Here is a 25,699-nt window from a genome sequence, read left to right on the forward strand (position 1 = left end):
AACAAGAAACCCAGGATAACTAAAACTATTCTCAACAACAAAAGAAATTCTGGGGGAATCAGTATCCCTGACTTCAAGCAATACTACAAAGGAATAGTGTTAAAAACTGCATGGTATTGGCACAGTGACAGACAAGTGGACCGGTGGAGTAGAATTGAAGATCCAGAAATTAATCCACACACTTATGGTCACTTGATCTTCGACAAAGGAGCCGAAAACATCTAGTGGAAAAAAGATAGCCTTTTCAACAGATGGTGCTGGTTCAATTGGAGGTCAGCATGCAGAAGAATGCGAATTGATCCATTCTTATCTCCATCTACTAAACTTCAATCCAAGTGGATCAAGGACCTCCATGTAAAACCAGACACACTGAAACTAATAGAAAAGAAACTGGGGAAGACCCTTGAGGACATGGGCACAGGGGAAAAGTTCCTGAACAGATCACCAATAGCTTATGCTTTAAGATCAAGAATTGACAAATGGGACCTCATAAAATTACAAAGTTTCTGTAAGGCAAAGGACACTGTTAAAAGGACAAAACGGCAACCATCAAATTGGGAAAGGATATTCACCAACCCCACATCTGATAGAGGGCTAATATCCAATGTATACAAAGAACTCAAAAAGTTAGACCCCAGGGAACCAAATAACCCTATTAAAAATGGGGCACAGATCTAAACAAAGAATTTTCACCTGAAGAATTTTGGATGGCTGAGAGGCACTTTTGGGGAGTGGGAGTCCAGAAAAGGGGAAATCATTTGAAATATAAATAAATATATCAATAAATTTAAAAAAATAGAAAAAAAAAAAAGAAGTGCTCAACAGCATTAGTCATTAGGGAAATGCAGATCAAAACAACCCTGAGATTTCACCTTACACCAGTCATAATGGCTAAGGTCAAAAACTCAGGAGACAGCAGGTATTGGCGAGGATGTGGAGAAAGAGGAACACTCCTCCACTGCTGGTGGGGCTGTAAGATGGTACAACCACTGTGGAAATCAGTCTGGAGGTTCCTCAGAAAATTGGACATGATACTTCCAGAGGACCCTGCTATACCTCTCCTGCACATATACCCAAAGGATTCCCCGGCATGCAATAAAGACACATGCTCCATTATGTTCATAGCAGCCTTATTTATAATAGCCAGAAGCTGGAAAGAACCCAGATGCCCCTCAAAGGAGGAATGGATACAGAAAATGTGGTATATTTACACAATGGAATACTACTCAGCAATTAGAAACAATGAATTCACAAAATTTTTAGGCAAATGTTTTGATCTGGAAAATATCATCCTAAGTGAGGTAACCCAATCACAAAAGAATACACATGGAATGCAATCTCTGATAAGTGGATATTAATTAGCCCAGAAGCCCTGAATACCCAAGGCACAAATTGCATAACAAATGACTTCCAGGAAGAAGTATGGAGGGGGTCCTGATCCTGGAAAGGATTGATCTCGCATGGGAAGGGAATATAAGGACAGAGAAAAAGGAGGGAGGTGATGGGAGAAGGGATGGAGAGAAGAAGGTTTATGGGACATATGGGGAGGGGGGATCCAGGAAAGGGGAAATCATTTGGAATGTAAACAAAGAATATAGAAAATAAAAATATTAAAAAAATGGGATACAGAGCTAAGCCGAGAATTCTCAACTGAGGAAACTCAGTGGCTCTGAAGAACCTAAAGAAATGTTCAGCCACCTTAGTTATCAGGGAAATGCAAATCAAAACAATCCTGAGATTCCACCTCACACCAGTCAGAATGGCTAAGATGAAAAACTCAGGGGACAGCAGATGCTGGAGAGGATATGGAGAAAAAGGAACACTACTCCATTGCTGATCGGATTACAAGTTGGTAAAACCACTCTGGAAATCAGTTTAGTGGTTCCACAGAAAAATTAGACATAGTACTACCTAAGGACCCAGTTATACCTCTCCTGGGCATATACCCAGAAGATGCTCCAACATGTAATAAGGATGCATGCTCCATTGTGTTCGTTGCAGCCTTATTTATAATAGCCAGAAGCTGGAGAGAACCCACGTGTCCTTCAACAGAAGAATTGATATAGAAACGGTGGTATATTTATACAATGGAGTACTATTCAGCTATTAAAAACAATGAATTAATGAAATTCCTTGGCAAATGGATGAAACTAGAAAGTGTCATCCTGAGTGAGGTAACCTAATAACAAAAGAACACTTATGGAATACACTCACTAATAAATGGATATTAGCCCAAAAGCTCAGAATAAACAGGATCCAACTCACAGACCACGAAAAGCTCAAGAAGAAGGAAGACCAAAGTGTGGGTACTTCAGTTTTTCTGAGAAAGGGAACAAAATACTCACAGGAGCAATTACAGAGACAAAGTGTGGGGCAGAGACTGAAGGAAAGGCCACCCAGAAACTGTCCTACCTGAGGATTCACCCTATAAACAGTCACCAAACCTGACACTATTGTTGATGACAAGAAGTGCTTGCAGAAAGGAGCCTGTTATGACTGTCTCCTGAGGGGCCCTGCCAGAGCCTTACAGATACAGAGGCAAATGCTAGCAACCAACCATTGGACTGAGTGATGGGTCCCCAATGGAGGAGTTGGAAGGAAGACAGGAGGAGCTGAAGGGGTTTGCAGCCTCATGGAAGGCCAACCAGACCCTCCATGGCTCCCAGGGACTAAGCCATCAACCAAGGGGTACACATGGTTCCAGCCACAATTGTTGCAGAGGATTGCCTTGTCAGGCATCGGTGGGAGGAGAGGCCCTTGGTCCTATGAAGGCTCAATAAATGCCCCAATGTGGGGAAATCGAGGGGAGGGGAGTAGGTGGAGTGGTTTGGGCAGAAGGGCATCTTCTTTGAGGCAGGGGGTAGGAGGATGGTTTGGGGGTTTTCTGGGAGGTGGTAACTGGGAAAGAGTATAACTTTTAAAATGTAAATGAAGAATATATTCAATAAAAAATGTAAAAAAATAAATGTTTATTAAATCAAAACTGGAAGTCATCTACATCATAACCTAGTGGGGGAACTGGGGTGAAGTGTTCCTTTGAGTAGTAGAGTAGCATAGTTACAGAAACCCTGACCTTGAAGTCTGACAGGGCAAGGTCTGCCTGACCGGCTCTTAATACAAGCTTCACCCAGCAGTGTCTCCATTAGGTTCTGAACCTATAATTTGCTCACTAAATGTTTGCTGAATTATTAATTAATGAATCAGTATAGAGCATTTTGTAAAAAAACATCATGTGCAGACTTTGAGGCATACAACAACTTTGATGCAGAGGGCTGATTTGTTCACTTACAAATCAAGAATGTTCTTTTAAGACTAATTATCGCAGAACTCAAGTTGGACAAGAGACCGGTTACCATGGCAGCACAGACAAGGAAGCTGGTCCTGGGAGAGTTAAAACAGTTATTTACTCCTCTGAGGCTTCTGGGTATCGACACATATCACTCTTACAGGCTTGCTCCTCTGGAACACGGGGGAGAACTCTTGCTTTCTGTAGTAATTGGTATATAGATTTTAAGGGGGTAGCTATGCAATAATGCCTCTGTGCACACAGTAGGTGATGCATCTAATAAAGTCTGTACAGCCCATCTCTGATGTAATGTCAGAGAATTGGCATATATTTTGAACATTTGTGTTCCCTGTGCATGTGCATTTGTAAGGTTGAGCATATCCAGAGTACTGTGGCTATAGCCTAATACATGAGCATCAAAAAGAGCACTCCTGAGATAAGTATTCATAGGGAGCTAGAGACCCAGTCCTCAGACTCATTTACTCAGAAGCCTATATCTGCACATCCTGTGAAATCAGTCTTAGTCATTATGTTTACTTCAATGACATTAAAATGACAACTAAAAGACTAGAGTGATGGCTCAGTCAATAAAAGGCTTGCCTCACAAGCATAAAGACCTGAGTTCATTGTTGAGAATAGTTTTAGCTATCCTGGGTTTTTTGTTATTCCAGATGAATTTTAGGATTGCTCTTTCTAACTCTGTGAAGAATTGAGTTGGGATTTTGATGGGTATTGTGTTGAATCTGTGTATTGCTTTTGGCAAAATGGCCATTTTAACTATATTAATCCTGCCAATCCATGAGCATGGGAGGTTTTTCCATTTTTTTGAGGTCTTCTTCCATTTCCTTCCTCATAGTCTTGAAGTTCTTGTCATACAGATCTTTCACATGTTTGGTAAGAGTCACCCCAAGGTACTTTATACTGTTTGTGGCTATTGTGAAGGGGGTCATGAAGAAAAGATCTTCACCAACCCTACATCAGATAGAGGGCTAATATCCAGTATATATAAAGAACTCAAGAAGTTAGACTCCAGAAAACCAAATAACCCTATTAAAAAAATGGAGTACAGAGTTAAACAAAGAATTTTCACCTGAAGAACTTCGGATGGCGGAGAAGCATCTTAAAAAATGCTCAACTTCATTAGCCATTAGGGAAATGCAAATCAAAACAACCCTGAGATTTTACCTTACACCAGTCAGAATGGCTAAGATTAAAAATTCAGTAGACAGCAGATGTTGGCAAGGATGTGGAGAAAGAGGAACATTCCTCCACTGCTGGTGGGGTTGAAAATAGGTACAACCACTCTGGAAATCAGTCTGGCGGTTCCTCCGAAAACTGGGCACCTCACTTCCAGAAGATCCTGCTATACTACTCCTGGGCATATACCCAGAAGATTCCCCAGCATGTAATAAGGATACATGTTCCACTATGTTCATAGCAGCCCTATTTATAATTGCCAGAAGCTGGAAAGAACCCAGGTATCCCTCAACAGAAGAGTGGATGCAAAAAATGTGGTATATCTACACAATGGAGTACTATTCAGCCATTAGAAACAATGAATTCATGAAATTCTTAGGCAAATGGATGGAGCTGGAGAACATCATACTAAGTGAGGTAACCCAGTCTCAAAAGATCAATCATGGTATGCACTCACTAATAAGTGGATATTAACCTAGAAAACTGGAATACCCAAAACATAATCCACACATCAAATGAAGTACAAGAAGAACGGAGGAGTGGCCCCTTGTTCTGGAAAGACTCAGTGAAGCAGTATAGGACAAAACCAGAATGGGGAAGTGGGAAGGGGTGGGTGGGAAGACAGGGGAGGGAAGGGGGCTTATGGGACTTTCGGGGAGTAGGGGGTCTAGAAAAGGGGAAATCATTTGAAATGTAAATAAAAATATATCGAATAAAAAAATTAAAAAAAAAAAAAGACCTGAGTTCAATCCCCAGAACCCACATTTTTAAAAGTAGGTGTTACTGTAATCCGAGTTCTAGAGAGGAAGAGACAGGAAGGTCCCGTGGGGCTTCCATGCCACCCATATACCTTACTTGGTGAGCCCCACACCAGAGAGAACTAAAAGACACAGACGTAGATGATGTCTAAGAAACATCTCTGAAGTTGTTGTTCACATCCACGTACGCACTTATGAACACATGCATATGCACCCAAATGCTCACATATGAACTTCCAAACCCCCAAACCCCATTTACACAGAGTTTTCCTGTATGTAAACCATCAACCTAGTACCAAGAGGTTTGGAGAACCATGCAGATGCAGATTAGGTGGTACATAATTGATGGTGGTTGGTCACCTTTCTCTTGCTCTGACAACCACCAAAAGAGAAATAGTTTTAAGAATGAAAGACTATTTGTGACTCAGAAGTTTCCATCCATATTTAGCCCATTTCTATTGTTTCTGGATGGCAGTGAGGCAGAACACCGTGGTGGCAATACATAGAGGAGGAAAGGTACTTGCCTCATATCAGCCAGAAGACAGCAATAAATGTCTGGGATACAACACATCTAGGAAACCCATGCCCCTATGATCTGCTTCCTCTACCTAGGCCTCAACTAGCTCCACCTACTGGAGACAAAGTCTTCAAAACATGGTCTTGAGGAAACTGTCTATATCAAAACTAGATCAGACTATATAGTGCCTTGGCTTCTGCGGGGCCACAACTCTTAAAAGTTCAGTGCTTGCAACTGAACCTGAGTTATAACACTAGTGGGGTGGCATGTGGAAGGGGTTACGTGGGTGTCTTTCATTGCTTGTGCCATCTGTACCTTAAAGCCAATAGACTGCAGAACATGTAACTTATCTATGTGAATCCAAATCACAAGTTATATAGTAATATCCTAAAAACCCTAAAGGGGCCAAGAAAACATTCCCTTTGATTCTCAAATTTGCTCAAATTTGCTCAAAGTCCATGTGGCAGAGTGACTTTGATCCTAGGTCCCCTATATATTACCTACAGTGCTTTGCACTTCTGCCCTTCTCATCCTAGCCCTGGAGTCCCTGTGCTATCATACCATAATCTTTTTTAATCCCTAGATTAGCCACAGAGCTGGGACTGTAGAATCAACTTAGTAAAGGTTTGTAGAACAAGCAGATGAATGAACAAATAGATAAGAGAAAATCTAGTAAGCATGAGGGAGTAAAATTTGTCAACAAATACTAGTGATACAAGTTCAGTGTTCTGGTGTTTTCTGAGTGAAGTCCATTTTTCTCAGATGTGGGGTTAAAATTGGAAATGTATGGTCTATGTGCACATAGCAGTTGCTTCCATTTGAGTGCCTGGGGGAAGTAAGGAACAGTCAGAAACAAACTCAATAACCAAGAATCAAATGATAGATACATCAACAGGAAATATCAGAAAAGACAGCAGCAGATAATTAATAATTACATCAGAACATGAGATTTTGAATTAGAAGGGGGTCACGATATGACAACTCTGTTAGTACATACTGATAGAACCTGGCTCCTCTGCCCAGAGCCAGATCTGAATACCTATATTAAGCATCAATGAGGGCGTAACATAGTTTAAAGCAAACTCATAGGTTTTCTACATGTATGCTTACAATGCAAATGTTTTAATCATAGCCATTTTCTAGTTTGAGTCACGTGTTTCTTTTATCATCTCCATAATGTCTAGTTCATCTTTAAAGTATTTTTTTTTTGGAACTGAGGCTTTCTCCAGGGTGGGTGTCTTCACTGGTTTGACATTTATTGGCCTCTATGGTATGATTTCACTGCTGCATTCAACCATTATCTCAAGTTCTACAGTCTTCTGATTAGAAAGCTCATGATCTAGGACTTGCCAGTGAATATGTCATTCCTAATCAAAGCACAGGCTATATAATGTTGTAGATAAAATACCACAAGATCATGAATTATATATACCCAACAAGCTCATAGCAAATTACAATGAAGCATGACTTCTCAAGGGCCAAAGTTCTCTTTCTCTCAGTAGCCTACTGTACCTATGGCAAGAGTGTGTCAGATTACAGGACAAATGTGGACTGAGCAGAAGGAGGCTTGGTGATTTGTCTTCATTGTTGGATGCCATTAGGTTTTGTGAAGGAAATACCACAACATTTGTAAGGGTTTATATGGTGGTACATTGCACTTGGGGTATGTAATCTACTGCCAGTATGTCCTGATCAAATTCATTGTTTCTAATTGCTGAATAGTACTCCATTGAGTATATATACCACATATCTATTCCTCTGTTGAGGGACATCTGGGTTCTTTCCAGCTTCTGGCTATTATAAATAGCACTGCTATGAACATAATGGAGCATGTATCCTTATTACATGCTGGGGAATCCTCTGGGTATATGCCCAGGAGTGGTATAGCGGAGTCCTCTGGAAGTATTATTCCCAGTTTTCTGAGGAACCGCCAGACTGATTTCCAGAGTGGTTGTACCAGCTTGCAACCCCACCACCAGTGGAGGAGTGTTCCTCTTTTTCCACATCCTCTACAGCACTTGTTTTCTCCTAAGTTTTTGATCTTAGCCATTCTGACTGGTATGAGGTGAAATCTCAATGTTGTTTTGGTTTGCATTTCCCTGATGGCTAAGGATGTTGAACATTTCTTTAGGTGCTTCTCCACCATTCAATATTCCTCAGGTGAAAAATTCTTTGTTTAGCTCTCAATAGTACCTCAAGCAGTACTACAGAGTAATTGTGTTAAAAACTTCATTGTACCGGTACAGTGGCAGGCAAGTAGATCAATGTAATAGAATTGAAAACCCGGAAATAAACCCACACCCCTATGGTCACTTGATCTTTGACAAAGGAGCTATAACCATCTAGTGGAAAAAAAAATAGCTTCTCAACAAATGGTGCTGGTTCAATTAGAGGTCAGCATGCAAAAGAATGCAAATTGATCCATTCTTATCTCCTTGTGCTAAGCTCAAGACCAAGTGGATCAAGGACATCCACATAAAACCAGACACACTGAAACTAATAGAAAAGGAACTGGGGAAGACCCTTGAGGACATGGGCACAGGGGCAATTTTCCTGGACAGAACACCAATAGCTTATGCTATAAGATCACAAATTGACAAATGCGACCTCATAAAACTTCAAAGTTTCTGTAAGACAAAGGACATTGTCAAAAGGACAAAACAGCAACCAACAAATTGGGAAAAGATCTTTACCATCCCTACATCCGACAGAGGGCTTATATCGAAGACATACAAAGAACTCAAGAAGATAGACTCCAGAGAGCCAAATAACCCCATTAAAAATGGGGTACAGAGAAAAGATTTTTTTAAAAGCATGTTTTACTGAAAATGTTGTTGAGGCCATTTTCCAAAACTATGAATTTTTGTATCTAACGTTTCATTGTTTTGACTTCTCCTTTTCTGTAAAGTGAGAATAATAACATCTCAGATGGTTGCTCAGAGGGAAGATTCAGGAAACACAGCCTTGTTAGGATGCATCATCTTTCTAGTAGGCACTAGAATGGTTAGATGCTACACTAGGTTTCCTTCATCCTATCTGAATTCTTATTTTATTGTTGTATTATATATCTGGTTAGAATAAATTTTGAGCACACTGGTAGGGTATTTTCTCATTAAAGTAACTGCTGGACTCTTACGTATATTGTGTGGAATTCATGAATCAATGCTCATGTTCAGTTTAATACAGCTTTGTGTATAACTATCACCAGGAGGACTGAAACACCATACATACTTTGGTCCAGAAGGTGCATAGTTCTCCTACTGCTATGCCCTATACCCACTTAACCTATGGGAAAGAAATGAAAATAGGAAATAAGAAAATAAACTAAAAATCAAGACAAAGTCCAATATCAAATCCACAGTTTAAAGAGTAAGGAAAACTCTATGAAAAATGAAACAAGTCTGTTTAGATAATTTGGAGTGTTGATTCATCTTCTTTTTACAGGATTTCTATGAGTGGAGGAGAAAAAAAGTGCTTTTCTGTAGAAATACTTTGAGTACTACAGGCCTAGCATGTAATTTTCCTAACAACAAAAGCTATATGTAACTTCAACCATTTAGAAAAATCCAAGCTCCAAATAACAGCAGCTAAGCCAGGCAATCCACATATCCTGAAAAAAAAACTTATTGTACAGTATCCTCTTGTACTGAAGAGTTTCACTCATATAGAGTGGAAAATAGTACAAGTGAATTTTTACCATTATAGTAGCTTATAGTATCACAAGGACTATCATACAGGAATTGGCAAAATATGTGGTTCTAATATGGGAAATATAGGCAATGTCTAAGTGGTACATGCATCTACCAAATCATTCATTTGATACTTCCATTAATTCATTCCTTTATCTTCTATCCATTTATTCATATATCCATTCATCCATCAAGTCATTCACCCATCCATCTGACTCAAAATCTACTGATATTTCACCTATGGATTCTTTCATTTGTCCATCCATCTATTTATCATGTACCTACTTACATCAGCTATTCTGAGAAACACCTCTTGACTGAAAAATTTACTAGTCCCAGGACTCATGAAACTTACAAAGTAGCTTCTATGCAGCTCCGCATTGGTATATTTAATTTCCTAATATAATACTAGGAGAAGAAACTGTCATATATCCCAATCATCAAAGATTAACATATCATAATATACTAAATGTTTACTTATTAAATTACAAAAGGTATTAGCAGGCATTCATTAATTTTCTCTTTATCAGGACACACACCCAATGTTAATCATTTCAATCATTCTTAATAATAAGAAGCAAATAGATAACAAGTATACTATTGAAATATACTATTTTGAATAAATTTAATATATATGTAAATAAAAAGTATAAAGCACCTAGAATATAGCAGTCTAATTATGTATTTGTGTAATTTGTTAATAAAAATTTTCCCAAGGTACCACAAAATTCTTGTGATATACATTCAAGTCTGAGTAACTAAATAAAATGTTTTGAATAAATGACTGAATGAGAAAATGAATGAATGAATTAGTTGATGTTATAAGCCAGTGTGAACCCACAGAGTTTCACACCCCAGGATGTCCTCTGATGTACACAAACATGCAGTCACATGCATGTAACTAAGTACACACATACAATAAATTGTAGAACTTCATATTCAGTGAATCAGACTAGCCAACAAACAAACAAAAATCTCAAAGTGATCTTATCTTCACAGCAGTATTATATTAGTTAGTTAGATATTAGTTATATTATATCTAATATCTATATATAGATATTAGATAGTTAGATATATTAGTTAGATAGAAAACATTTGTCACGTTTTCAGTCCAACAAACTTGAGAGAGCCCAATGAATGTTTAGGTATCAAAATGCATGACAGCTATCATTTAAAAAGTTACTCCACCAAATGAAAGTATTCACAAACTTTGTCCTCCTGAGGAAATATAAATTGTATTGTAAACATAGGTAGGTTTACAAGATGCAATGTCCCAATATTTTGAATAATCACACCAGAATTAGGACAAGGGCATGTTCAATGGATCTCAGTTCATCATTTTGGCTTCCTGAAGAGCATCTATGACAGTGTTTATCACTCCTGATCAATAGGGAGATCAGGACTCCGTGAGAAATATGTCTGCTGGCCTTAATAAATCTTTAGGTGTATAAATACAGAAATATTTGTACAGGCAATTTTCTGCTGAATTACATTTTCCTGTTCAGATTCTCATACCAAGTGTGATTTCTAACAGCAAAACCAAAGGTTTGATAGGAGAGAGCCTTTCACACAGGAATGCTTTAATTGCTTTACACTAGTTATTTTTATATCTAGTAGTTTAATCACCATGGTTAATCTCTTTATGGGTCTCAAAACATTTTCAGCCAGGTGAATCATATATTAGATCAAGTGTTGTTAATTCAGAATAGATTCACACCAAAGGAATGATTTAGATTAACATGTTTGAAAGTATTAAAGTCTGTTAATAAATTATGATTTCTGAAGCATCTGAGAGCAAACTTCTCTTAATAATTTTATTACATTTTACTTATTTAGTGGTGTGTATGGATGGTGTGTGTGTGTGTGTGTGTGTGGGTGCATGTGTGTGTGTATCTGTGAATGTATGCGTGTGTGTTGGTATATGAGTGGTGTGTGTGCATGTGTGTGTTTGTATATGAGTGGTATGTGTGAGTGTGCATGTGTGTGTGTATGTGTATGTGTGTGTATGTGTTTATATATGGGTGGTGTGTATGTGTATGTGTTTGTATATGAGTGGTGTGTATGTGAGAGAGTGTGTATGTGTGTGTGTGTTTGTATATGAGTGGTGTGTGTGTATGAGTGTGCATGTGTGAGTGTGTGTGTGTGTGTGTGTGTGTGTGTGTGCATATGCAAAAGCCCATGCCATAGAGCAAGAGCAGAGCCAGAGCACAACCCCAGGTGTGCTTCCTCTGGAGCCATTTTTTGTTTCTTGAAATGGGATCTCTCACTGGGTCAGGGGAGCCCGACTCATCATCTAGACTGTAAGCCCTGAGATCCTCCTGTCTCTGCCTCCTCAGTGCTGAGATTGTAACTGTTCACCACAAAGCATGGTTTATAAGATGGTTTCTGAAATGGGATAGTCCTCCCAATTGTCCTAAAGTTGAGATACTCCTCCCTATTGTCCTGAAGATGAGATAGTCCACCCAATTGCATGGCAAACACCACAAACTGAGTTATCCCAACCCTCTCCTCTGTCCCTTTGAATGTTTTCTGGGTGTCAACACCCAAATCCTATAGACAAAAGTGTTTAAATCTTTTGAGCACAGGAACATGTGGAAAGGAATTGTGTCGGGAACAGGAAGGAGGCTCCAGGGGTGTTGAGTGGTGTTTTCTAAGGCAGAATGGTATCTGGGTTGACAGAAATCCATAAAAGGGCCAGACAAAAGTAGGTGCACGCAGATAAATCACATATCACTGTTCAAAAACAAACAAATAAATGAAGCAAGCCAAATCCCTGCATCTAAAATGAGTATAGCCAAGGAGCATGTTGGTGTCAAAGCACACGTTTTTCAATATTTTGTTTATTTATACATTATGTGTTAGTATAGTTTTAAGTATTTTAAAAATATAAATGTTCAAACAAATTTGAATGATTTAAACATACATATGTCTGTGTGTAAATATACAAATGCACATATATGTTAATACTTTTTTCTAGCAACGTCAAGACGATTTACTGGAAGAAAACCTGCGTTTAGCCAAAGAGTATCAAAGCACACAGCTTGTTTTCTTAAAGGAGAAAGAGGCTTACTTCAATGGATATGACAGACTGCTATCACTCAATTTTTCTCTTTCTGATAAGAAAAAGGTATTGACTTTTTATTTTCCTTTTTATTAAATTATGTTATTTATTTACATTCTAGATATTCCCCCCTCCTGGTCCCTCCTCCCTGAGTTCTTCACCCCATTCCCCTTCCTTTGCCTCTGAGAGGGTGTTCCCCACTCATTCCCACCTTACCCCCACCAGCATCCTCCTTCCCTGGAGCATTAAGATTCTATAGGATTCCCACTGAGTCCAGACAAGACAGTCCTCTGCTACATATGTACCTGGGGCCACAGACCAGCCCATGTATGCTCTTTGGTTGGCGGCTTAGTCTCTGGGAGCTCTGAGGGATCCTGGTTAGTTGATAATGTTATTCTTCTTATGGGGTTGCAATTCCCCTCAGCTCCTTCAATCCTTCCCCTAACTCTTCCATAGGGATTCCCAAGCTCAGTCTAAAAGTTGGCTACAAGTATTTGCATCTGACTCAACCAACTCCTGGTAGAGCCTCAGGGGACTGCCATGCTAGGTTCCTGTCTGTAAACACAACATGGTATCAGTAGTAGTGTCAGGGTTTAGTGCCTGTGCATGGGATTGATTCCACGTTGTGCCAGTCACTGGATGGCCTTTCTTCCAATCTATGCTCCATTTTTGTCCCTGCATTTACTATAAACAGAAACAATTATGGGCCAAAAATTTTGAAGATCAGTAGGTAGCCCCATGCCTCAGCTGGAGTCCATGTCTATCTACTAGAGGTGTTCTCTTCAAGTTATATCTCCCCACTGTATGGCATTTTGGCTAATGTCATCCCTGTTGAGTTCTGGGAGCATCTCATATCCCAGGTCTCTGGGACTCTCTAGAGTTTCCCCTCACCCCATCCCACACTGCTGCATACTTCCATTCATTCTCCTGGCCCTCTGGGTTTCTTTCCTGTCTCACACCCCATACCTGATCCCGCTCTCCCATTCCCTCTTCCCGTCCCCTTTCCCATGCAGATCCCTCCATTCCTCTGCCTCCCATGATTATTTTGTTCTCCCTTCTAAGTAGGAATGAATTATCCTCACTTGGTCCTTCCTTCTTGTTAAGCTTCATAAGGTCTGTGAGTTGTATCTTGGTTATTCTGAACATTTTAGCTAATGTCCATTTATCAGTGAGTACACACCATGCATGTTATTTTGAATCTGAGTTACCTCACTCAGGATGATATTTTTTGAGTCTATTTACCTACAAAACTCGTGACATCCTGGTTTTAAATAGCTGAATAGTATACCATTGTGTAAATGAACTACATTTTTGGTATCCATTCTTCAGATGAGGGACATCTGGGTTGTTTCCAACTTCTGGCTTTTACAAATAAGGCTGCTATGAGCATAGTGGAGCATGTGTCCTTGTGGCATGGTGGAACAACCCTTGGGTATATGCCCAGGAGTGGTATAGCTGGATCTTCAGACAGAACTATTTCCAGTTTTCCAAGAAAATGCCACGTTGATTTCCGGAGTGGTTGCACCAATTTGTAATCCCACCAGCAATGGAGAAATGTTCCTCTTTCTCTATATCCTTACCATCATGTGCTGTGACTTGAGTGTTTGAACTTCGCCATTCTTATTGGTGTGAAGTGGAATCCCATAGTTGTTTTGATTGGCATTTCCCTGATGACTAAGGATGTTAAAGATTTCTTTAGGTGCTTCTAGGCCTTTCGAAATTTCTCTGTTGAAAATTCTCTGTTGAGCTCTGTACCCCATTTTTAAGTTGGGTTTTCTGGAGTCTAACTTCTTGAGTTCTTGTACATTTTAGGTATTAGCCCTCTATAGGATGTAGAGTTGGTGAAGATCTTTTCCCAATCTGTAGGTTTCCATTTTGTCCTATTAACAGTGTCCTTTGTCTTAAAAAGAAGCCTTTCAGTTTCATGAGGACCAATTTGTCAATTACTGATTTTAGAGCCTGAGCCATTGGTGTTCTGTTCAGGAAAATTTCCCCTGTGCCAACGCATTCAAAGCTATTCCTCAATTTTTCTTCTGTTAGACTTGGTATATCTGATTTTATTTTGAGGTCCTTGATCCACTTGGACTTGAGCTTTGTACAAGGTGATAAATATGAATCAATTTGAATTCTACAAGCAGACATTCAGTACCATTTATTGAAGATGCTTTCTCTTTTCTACTGTATGGTTTTGGCTTCTTTGTCAAAGATCAAGTGTTCATAGGTGTGTGGGTTTATTTCTGAGTCTTCAGTTCTATTCCATTAATCAATCTATCTGTCTCTGAACCAATACCATGATGGCTTTTTATCACTATTGCTCTCTAGTTCAGCTTGAGGTCAGGGATGGTGATTCCCCCAGCAATGATTTTATTATTGAGAATTATTTTTACTATCATGTTTTTTCCACATGAAGTTCAGAATTGCTCTTTCCATGTCTGAAGAATTGAGTTGCAATTTTGATGGGGGATTGCATTGAATCTATAGATTGCTTTTGGTAAGATGGTCATTTTTACTATGCTAATCCTACCAATACATGAGCATGGGAGATCTTTTCATGTTCTGAGGTCTTCTTCAGTTTCTTTGGACTTGAGGTCCTTGTCATACAGATCTTTCACTTGCCTAGATTTATAGCAAGACATTTTATATTATTTGTGACTATGTTAAGGGTGTTATTGCCCTAATTTCTTTCTCTACCCATTTATCATTGTATAAAAAAGTCTATTGATTTGGTTAAGATAATTTTATATCCAGCCCCTTTGCTGAACTTATTTATTACCTATAGCAGCTCTCTAGTAGAACTTTTGTGATCACTAATGTAAATTATCATATCATCTGCAAATACTGTTACCTTGACTTTTTCATTTCTAATTTGTATTACCTTGATTTCCTATTCTTGTCTAATTGCTCTAGCGAGATCCTTGAGTATTATACTGAATAGATAGGGAGTAAGTAGACAGTCTTGTCTCTGATTTTACTTGGATTGCTTCAAGTGTCCTATCCCATCTCCTTTGATAACTTTTGGTTGAAATTCTATTTGGTTGGATAGTCAAATGGCTATTCCAGCTTGTTTCTTCAGACTACTTACTTGGAAAGTTTTTTTCCAGTCTTTTACTCTAAAGTAGTATCTATATTTGTCACTGAGCTGTGTTTCTTAAAAATGCTGGATCCTGTTTATGTAGCCAGTCTGTTAACCTATGTCTTTTGTTGAGGAATTGAGTCCATTGCAGTTGAAAGAGTTATTAAAAAACAGTGATTGTTAGTTCCCGTTATTTTTCTTGTTGGAGTTGATGTTATATGTGTGTGATTCTCTTCCTTTGGGTTCATTGTGAGATGGTGAATTTCGTGTACTTTCTTGGCTTATAGTTACTCTTCCTATTTTGGAATTTCCCTTCTAGTATTCTCTGTCGGGCTGGATTAGTAGAAAATATTGCTTACATTGGTTTTGTCATGGAATTTCCTAGTTTCTCCATCTATGGTGCTTGACAGTTTTTCTGGGTATAGTAGCCTGGACTACGTTGTGTTCTCTTTGCTCTACATAATATCTGTCCAGGATCAACTGGCTTTTAGATTCTCTGTTGAGAAGTCTCGTGTAATTCTGATAGGTCTGCCTTTATGTTTCTTGGCCCCTTTCACTTATAGGTTTTGATATTCTTTCTTTGTTCTTTAATATTCTTTCATTTGGTGTTTTGATTATGTGACAGGAGGGTTTTCTTTTCTGGTCCAATCTGTTTGGTGTTCTGTAGGCTTCTTGTACATTTATAGCCATTTATTTCTTTAGGTTAGGTAAGTTTTCTTCTATGACTCTGTTGAGAATGTTTTATGGCCCTCAGAACTGGGATTCTTCATTCTCTTTTATTCCTGTGATTCTAGGTTTGATCTTTTCATTGTGTCCTGAATTTCCTGGTTGTTTTGGGTTAAAAACGTTTTATACTTTGTACGTTCTTTGACTATTGTGCCAATATCTTCTATGGTAGCTTCTAGGCATGATTCCATCTTCTATCTTTTGCATTGACTTTTTATTTTAAAAATTAATTATATATGTGTGACTTTCAAAAGTAAAATTTAGTCATCCTGGGGTCTCAAATAGAAGTCTAGTCGTTCTACTACAAAAATAATATGGTTTCTTCTCTTAATGTATTATTGTGTATTTATATAATACTGCACATTTAATGTGATATTTCATAACTAAGTAATATTTATGTTAGGAATTAAATTTTGGAAGATATTTAAAACACAAAAATTCTTACTTCCTAATCCACTTGCTAATCTTTATTTATATTTAATTATTATGATCATCAATCATAATTATTTACTTAGTTTGCAGATGTACACATAGTATTATGTACTTATAGTCCTAATTCTAATTGTACTTTGTATGATGTGTCACTAAACTTTCTTTTTGATATATATATATATGTTTCCCATGTTTGGGTTTTTATCTTCTTACTAAGTGTGAAGATACTTTGGACATTTGCAGTTATAGTTAACTATTTCTCATTACTTGATAAGGCAGGAAATTCTACCTCTATTTGTAAACACTTCTGTTGTGGTAAATGAAGAAAAGTTAAAATTCATGAATCAAAAGAAAGATAGATTTAAAAAGGAGGAAAGCTGTATTATAAGAGTAATACAATATAATCACTATGTATATATTACCCAGACATTTAGAAACAATACATGATAGTTTCCCTTTGAACCTTTGGCCTTGGGATTCAGTTTTCAAAAATTAAAGGATCGGTAATTATTTAACAACTTACCTAGGCTTAGGGACCATAGTTAATGAGTCTTTCTTCCTATTGACATTACCCATATGGGTGTGCTATAAGCTGCAGTTTAAAACTCCAGTTCTGCTTTCACAATGTTTGAGAAGGCAGACGGTAGGGGCTGGAGTTAAAGTTTCATCAGACAGAATTGAAAGGATTCCTTATAAGTTATTTACTCTTTTGAATCTCAATTTTTTATTTATAAATTAAAATTTACCTCACAAGATAATAGATTAGAAACAAAATAAAAGAGAAATCTCACAATAAGTTATTCTTAAAATAAAAAGAAGCTATGGGCTATAATTATTGTATTCATCCATGTGCTGCTAAAAATATTCTTATTTCTCATACATCCATTCACTCAGTTGACTGTTATAGTTTCTGTGTGTCCTGAGACAAATAAAGGATGCCCTTTAGAGAGACCTCTTTAGCAGGATCCTCTTTGGAATGATTTTCTTTAGAATGATGTTCTTTAAAAAATGTTTAGTAGAAGAAGGTTGAAGGGCATTTTGGAAGGACATCTGTAGATTAATGGTCTTTAGAAGGATCTCTTTATTAGTATATTCTTTAGAAGGATGCTTAAAGAACTTCTCAGGCAGGGCCTCTTTAGAAAAATGCTCTTTAGTAGGGCTTCTTTGGAATGTGTCTTTTGGAAGGATATCTTTAGAAGAATGTTTAAAGTACCTCTTTAGAAGGATGCTCTTTTATCTGCAATTAAATATACTTATTGTTTATTTATGAAGACTTTTCACCACCGATAGTCATGAGTAAAAGAGAAGAAAACAAAAAGCAAGAAAAGCTTCTACCAACCTCTACTCCTATGCCAACACACATGCTCTTGGTTTGTTTCTTGTTTATTTGTTTTGTTTTGCCATGTTATCATTATTTTTTTTTTACTTTTTTCCAATCTTGTATTTTCTTCTTTTGTTTCTTTTTTATTGAAAATAGATTCTTCACTCATGCAATGCTCCCTGACCACAGGTTCCCCTCCCTTCACTCCTGCAAACTTCTCCCACCTACCTCTCTCCCAGATCTATTTCCTTTCTCATATCTCCTCCAAGAAGAGCAGGCCTCTAAAAGACAGCAGGCAAAAAGCACAAAACAAGAGACAATAAGATAAGGTGAAATCCCTGCTTTCATTTCTATCAGATTCAGTGTTTCTGATTTCATGTTAAAGTCTTTGATGCTCTTTAGAAGAAGAATTCTCTTTAGATGGATGCTGTTTAGAAGAGTGCTCATTTACAAACTTGTATTGAAATGGTCATTGAAGGTTGCAGAAAAAGAAATAAGTGGGTTTAGAAAGCATATGAATACACAGCAGTCTGATTATATCTTAGTGTTCTCAAGACATTCTTCAAGATTAAAAGTATCTCTCCATATGGATAGTTCTTCAATCTTTTCATGAATGTTTGTATTGCTATTTAGGCCAAGTATCTTAGATACTTTTCATCTTAGTATCTTAGATGAGTTTCTAGTTTCTGGGAAGGAGAAAGCAATAGTTAACATGTTGTTTGTCTTTCTTTAATCAAGGGGAACATATATGATCATTTAAACAGTGACAAGTGATAGAGATAGCATTAGTGTGTTAGCTAGCTTTATGCAAGTTGATGCAAGCTAGAATCATTTTGGAAGAGGGAACATCAACTGAAAACTGTCTCTACCAGTTTGGTTTAACTATAGAGTTAAACCTGTGGGGTGTGTGTGTGTGTGTGTGTATGTGTGTGTGTGTGTGTGTGTAATATTACATATAATATGTAATATATTATATGTAAATGTAATATAATAAATAATATATAAATGTAATATGTAATATACAACATATATATATATATATATATATATATATATATATATATATATATGTTGTTTGATTGATTGATTGTGAGAAGGACCAGATCACGATCACTTCAGGCAGTGCCATCTCTGTGCTGGTATTCCTGGGTAATATACGAAAGGAGTGTGAGCAAGACATCAGGGTAAACCCAGGAAGCAATGCTCACCCATGGCCTATTTTTCAGTTCCTGCCTCCAGGTTCCTGTCCTGTTTGAGTTCTTTCCCTGACTTTCCTGAAAGATGGATCTTAACTCTGAGAGAAAATGAACCCTTTCTCCCCTTGTTGCTTTTGTTCATGCCGTCTTATCAGAACAGCCGAAACCCCCGCTAAGACACCTAGCATACTCTTTCCATAGAAAGCGTATTCTCTTCATCACTTTTATCGAGTTAAAACAGCTCTTGGTACAGGACACAAGCAGCCAGACTTTGATTGGAACAGGCAGGCAGCGACCACTGCTCGGCTCTGGCTTCCATTTGTGATCCTTCAAACGAATCCTTCTGAGAACACCTGTTTCAGGAAACTTTCAAGATTTATTTGTACTTTCAGCCATTTTTCATTCCCATCCTTCGGCAATGGAGGTCATTAAGTGCAGGCTGCCCTTGTCAGTGTCATGTAGGATCAATTTGCTGCGATGGACAGAGAGGCCATATTGATGCTGTTAATCTGTCAGTGAGAAATCGTATGTCATTAGTGTCTAATGCGCCACTCACAGGATGGAAGCTGGCCATCAGAAAGAAGACAACCCTTTAATATTTTAGTCCATTTCTTTGGTATCACAGCCTTTCTTATGTACAGGGCTTCAGTCCTCCACTTAGCCTAGTTTGGATTACAGGAAAGCAATGGTTAATCTTGTGACTTTTCTGTAACCCTTTTCTCTTTTCTGATGAATTTCTTTCACCCTGAATCTGAATTGCTTTTGTCATGATAAACAACTGTATTTTAATAATTATGATTCTTAAGGGATATTGTTTTCCCTACAATGATTTCATATTTTTATACCTTTTTTGTGCTTGTAGATCAAACGTAGCAAAGCCTGATGGAAGAGTAAATCAAATTAAGAATAGTGCTCCCTTCTTTACCATAATTAATAAATAGTGCTCCCTTCCTTACCATAATTCTGCATAGTGACATTTTACATGTTACAACACTGCAGCATTGCTCTCAGCGGTGACATTATGTCTGTTTATTTGGATATGTTTCTCATACCACAGGGCTTTTCAAAATTTCAGAGATGGGTCTTTTCCCCTTTAAACCTCAGAAAGAGGCAAAAGACATTATGCTAAATTTTTATTTGCCCCGTTCATGGGTAACAATAGAATCAACTCCAATATAAAACTTCTCAGATGTCAAAATTAAAGCTAACCGTATAAATAAATTAAGAAAAATAAATCACAATAGCAGGTTTTGTTTCTATGTGAATCTGTGGATTTTCATACCTTTCTTAGGTGGTTTCAAGTACAGTTTCATATTTTCTCTTTAAAGCTGCATTACTATGTCCAGAAAACTATGCCTTTGTTTCTAGTGGCATCTGAAATTCTTTAGCTCACAGAGAAAGGTGAGTTAAGCTGTTGTGCAAATAGTGGTGCAGTCTGCTGGCTGACAACAAGATTGCTTCCAGAACTGGTTTTTAAAATATGTTTAATTCTTTCCGAAAACACTCATAAAGTTTAACCCCTTCACACAGAAAATTCTAGTGTTTGTAAATGAAGAAAATAAAAGCTAGCACTTAATGGGTATTTCTGGGAGACATTTTCCAAATACTTATACATATGTGTGTGTGTGTGTGTGCGCGCGCGCGCACATGTGTGTGTATGTGTGTGTGTGTGTATAAGAAAGTAAACCTATGTGCTGTACATTTTGTAAGCATTATCTTTTTAATGTTCCCCATCATAGATTTTTTCCTGTTACCACTGTCATCATATTCTATGTAAGACACAGAAGTGAAGCTGTATTTCTCATAACGTCACCAATGTAGAGGGAGATGGACTGAGCTATAACTCGAGTCTGGGTACCATCTGGCCTCCTTCAAGTCTTTAAAATAGCTTCTTTGCTATTGCATAACAATGCTATGTACACCTCATCATAAACCATACATACAAAAGCCACATAAGTCACGTGTCTGTGGAGTACAGCTGAAATGAAAGGTTACTGATCAATAATTCTCACTGCAATTCTATTTGGATACCCCTTTTCAATGGCCACTCTTAGGACAGAGGTTCACGTATTATTTTAAAAGTGATTTAACTTCCATAGGTCTGAGCATTATCTTCATAATTATAAGTTTTAATCTTATTAGAAGCACCCTTAGGTAATTTACCTTCCCTTACAAAATAATTTTTTATTCATGTTTTTTTATTTGATGTATTTCTTATTTACATTTCAAATGATTTCCCCTTTTCTGGGTCCCCACTCCCCACAAGTCCCATAATCCCTCTTCCCTCCCCCTGTTCCTTCATCTACTCCTTCCCACTTCCCTGTTCTGGTATTCCCCTATACTGTTGCACTGAGTCTTTCCAGAACCAGGGGCCACTCCTCCATTCTTTTTGGACCTCTTTTAATATGTGGATTATGTCTTGGATATTTCAAGTTTCTAGGTTAATATCCACTTATCAGTGAGTGCATACCATGATTGATCTTTTGAGACTGGGTTACCTCACTTAGTATGTGTGGTGTTCTCCAGCTCCATCCATTTGTCTAAGAATTTCATGAATTCATTGTTTCTAATGGCTGAATAGTACTCCATTGTTTAAATATACCACATTTTAAGGCATCTTGGAAGGTGTAGGGCCTCAATGGCTTATTTAGTACACGCACAGATAAGAGATAAAGTCTGTTTAAGACACAGTGATAACTTAGATTTGAGGGTTGGATCCAGTAGACTGTGGGTAGCAATGTGCTGGTGTTTGTCTGTTGAACAAGCATTGCTCTTCAGGCGGGTTTTACCTGAGAGCAGTGGAAATGGACTCTGGGGGGAAGAATACAAAGAGCATTTGTTTAGTCATTGAATTACTCAGAAGAATTGTCAGTAAGCCATCATACTGACAAAAACATGGCTTAGAATAGCCCACCTCGTCTCATGGGCAGAACTGATTCCTGCAAGTTGTCCTGTGACCTTTGACTGCACATCCTGGTGCACATTTGTGCATGTGCACACTTCCACACACAACACAAAATTAAAGTGTAATATTTAAAAGTTATCACCTAATAAGTAAAATGTTCATTGGATTCCCTCTTCAGTGAGGTATATTTTCAACTCACTCTTACCTGACACATTTACAGTTCCAGTTGTGATTATCTCTCCTCAAAACTATGGAGCCGTATGTCACAAACATTGGCTAAAATACATCACAGCATGGAAAACAAATGTCCATATGTGCTGTTTCTGGCTGTTATTCTTTCTGCAGAGTCTAACATCATCGTGTGTGTGTGTGTGTGTGTGTGTGTGTGTGTGTGTGTGTAGACAGAGAGACACAGAGACAGAGAACCAAAACTGTTATCAATGTCATTTTATACCCACAGATGTTATATAATCCACACCAGGTTAATAAAATCATTATGGGAAGAAACTTGTTTGCCTAATGTAAGGAAAAACTTGAGAAATCCCAAAGCACTGAAAAATTGAAAAGCACCAGTGCCTTTAAAACAATGGTTTAGTTCTGTTGACATAAACATTTATTGTTAGATGTAAACTACTTGATTATCAAGAGATTTAGCCAATGTTCTGTCTCCTCTGGCCAGGAGACCTAACTTCATCTTCAGGCAACTTATTATGTCAGCCTTTTTAAGTATTCTTTCAAATGTAAGCATTTTCAGCACTCAGTACACCAGACTATTCAGGGGTCAATCTTTTTAAGATTTTTATCTAATCAGAAGCCCTAATAATACAGCCCCACAATAACTTTTATTTATCCCACTGAATAAGATTTAACCTAACTCAGAATTTCCAGAAAGATATATTTTACATAAATAATGGGGTATTTAGGTACTGATGGTCTATGTTATTCTGTATAATAATCTCTCATTAAATAAAATGCTACCTGTTTTGGGGAGGATCTAAATCTCACTATATAGGCACTAGTTGATGTTTTTCCTGTTCCTTTTAGGTATATTGTGTATAAGTTAGCCTTATAAGATATTCCAGCAATCAAATTGTATAGTCTTGCCATTTAAATGTGCTGATAGGTCTGATAAAATATTATGTTCAGATATATTAGAAATATTTTTCTTTTCCAGCTGAAGGATTTCTGTCACAGCTTTCCTTCAGAGTGTTCTTGAATATGAAACATGTTATTTCACCTATTTTATGCTAGCCCTTCAGAGTAAAAACACTGAATGAAGGTAGACAATAGATTGATAGGAAGGTGAAAGAAAAAAGGCAGATGAATAGATAATAGTTGGTAGGTAATGGATAGATGATAGATTGTTAGATGATAGATGAATAGATAGATTGATCGAGCGAGATATAGATAGATAGATAGATAGATATAGATAGATAGATAGATAGATAGATAGATAGATAGATAGATAGATAGATAGCTGATAGACAATAGATAGATGATAGATAATAGGTAGATGATAGAGAGATAGATAATAGATAAATGATAGACAGACAGACAGATGGACAGACAGATAGATAACTAAATAGAAGAAACCTCGTTAGTAAACACATGATAACCAGTAGACTGGCAGTCACTAGCAAACAACTTTACTTAGATAAGTAAAATGTTTAAATGTAGAGCATTCAGAATTTTTAATTATATCAGATTTAAAATGACATTTGATCATTCCTTTCAATCCTGGACCCCATAATTCTTGTGGACTTTCAAAGAAAAATTTTAAAAGGTTACACATAACATTATCACGTTACTAGGGAAGAATAAAACAAAGCAAATGTTTGATGGTGTACACAGGAAGGGGGCAGAACTGTTATCTGTAAAAGCAGCAAAGAATTTGGCTGGCCTGGCTCTTTGTATGGAGTGTGCTACAGCAGTCTTCTGACTCTAATATGAAACTACAGTAAGGATCATTGCACTAATGCACGAGGATTTGTGATAATGTTGCTGAAATTTTACTGTCAAAACTGAACTGCAGTGTAATGACTTTCGTTATCATGGTTTCTAATAACCATCCAGCATGGACTGACCCTACATATGTCTGATGCAATAATGTGTCAGGAACTCAGAAAGCAAAACAAAAGTGAAATAAAAACAGCCCACAGAGCGTTAGCGTGGCTTCATGGCAACTGTTATTACTAATATTGTTAAAATGGTCATAGCACAAATATGATGTAAGCCATAGGTTCACATGAGAATTATAAACCAAAATCTGGCATCTTGTGACTGTATTAACCAAATAAATCCACAAATGCTCTCGGGCCTCCCCAAGGAGGATCTTAAACTCTTCTCTCATTGCTGCTGTCTTCTGATAGAACTCTTGGTCAAAATTTCCTTCCAAACCCCTGAGTATCTCTTTCCTCTCCCTTTTGTAAAATACTCTCTTTTATCTCCCTCCATGTACAGGTCTCCCTCTTTATTGATTTATATTTTAGTTTCATGTCTGTTCATTGTAATAAATATGAGAAAATAACTAAAAGTAACGAATGTTAGCTATTGTCCTGTAGAGTGGTCACACATACAGGCCACTACAGACAGGCAGACAGGCCAGACACAGCCCTAAATGTGCTGTATCCTAAATGCTCAACAATTATAAATGGAATCACCAGCTTTATCACAATTTGAAATCACTCGTATTCACCTGCTTCATTAAAAATCTATGAAATATATGGAAATATTCTCTTTTTTCTCCCTTTAAACTAGGATGCGTTCCTTACTGCCATGGCAAAATGCCTGACAGCGGCCCCTGATGAAGACCTGGGTTATGGTAGCTCCTGTTTGAAGTCTACCCCATCATGACAGGAGCATGGCAGCAAGGGGTCACACTGTCTGCTGTCAGGCAGCAGGAGCAATGGATGCTGGTCCTCAGTCTTCTTCATCTTACTGAGCCTATGACCCCAGCTCCAAGAATGGTGGCCCCTACAGTTAGGATGGGGCCTTCCCACTATTAAATTAGTCTGGAACCCTCCTTCACTCACATGCCCAGAGGTTGGATTCCATGGTGAGGGTAAATCCTCTGAAGCTGGTGACCACTATCCACCATGACTAATGATAACTGCATTAGTTTGCTAGAGCTGCAGTAACAAAGACCCCCACATCAGCATTCTGAGCGACAGGAAGTTACTGTCTCACCGTCTCAGAAGTAAGGCTTCTGAATCACAGTATCCGTAGAGTTGACCCTTTCTAACTGTTCTAGTCAGTTCCAGCTAGTTGCCTTGGCTAGCAGATGTTGCCACCACCAATGTAACTGTTGGCTGATTTTTGAGGAACAAATTAATTCACTTCCAGTCAAGTTATTCCTTACTTGATAAGAAAGGAAAAAAAATTCTGAGTAAACTATATACATGAATGTTTGAAAATACAGAAAAGCAAGACATAGTCTATGTCTCCAAATGTTCTATGTATCCATATTTTGTCTCCTTTATTTTTCTCGTTACTTTATGTGTGTGTGTGTGTGTGTGTGCGTGTGCACGTGTGTGTGTGT

The 25,699-nt window shown here is 37.8% G+C and overlaps 1 protein-coding gene across 1 annotated transcript in view; it reads left to right on the top strand.

The window, feature by feature from the left end:
* The window catches only part of Ccdc178 (coiled-coil domain containing 178), a 378,492-nt gene that overhangs the window by 247,843 nt on the left and 104,950 nt on the right, over positions 1-25,699 (top strand). The window contains exon 19 of the mRNA XM_052155657.1: positions 12,425-12,574. Within this exon, the coding sequence (XP_052011617.1) occupies positions 12,425-12,574 (150 nt within the window). The remainder of the gene's footprint in view (positions 1-12,424; positions 12,575-25,699) is intronic.

The sequence above is a fragment of the Apodemus sylvaticus genome, chromosome 13 (assembly GCF_947179515.1).
Source record: "Apodemus sylvaticus chromosome 13, mApoSyl1.1, whole genome shotgun sequence".
NCBI lineage: Eukaryota > Metazoa > Chordata > Mammalia > Rodentia > Muridae > Apodemus > Apodemus sylvaticus.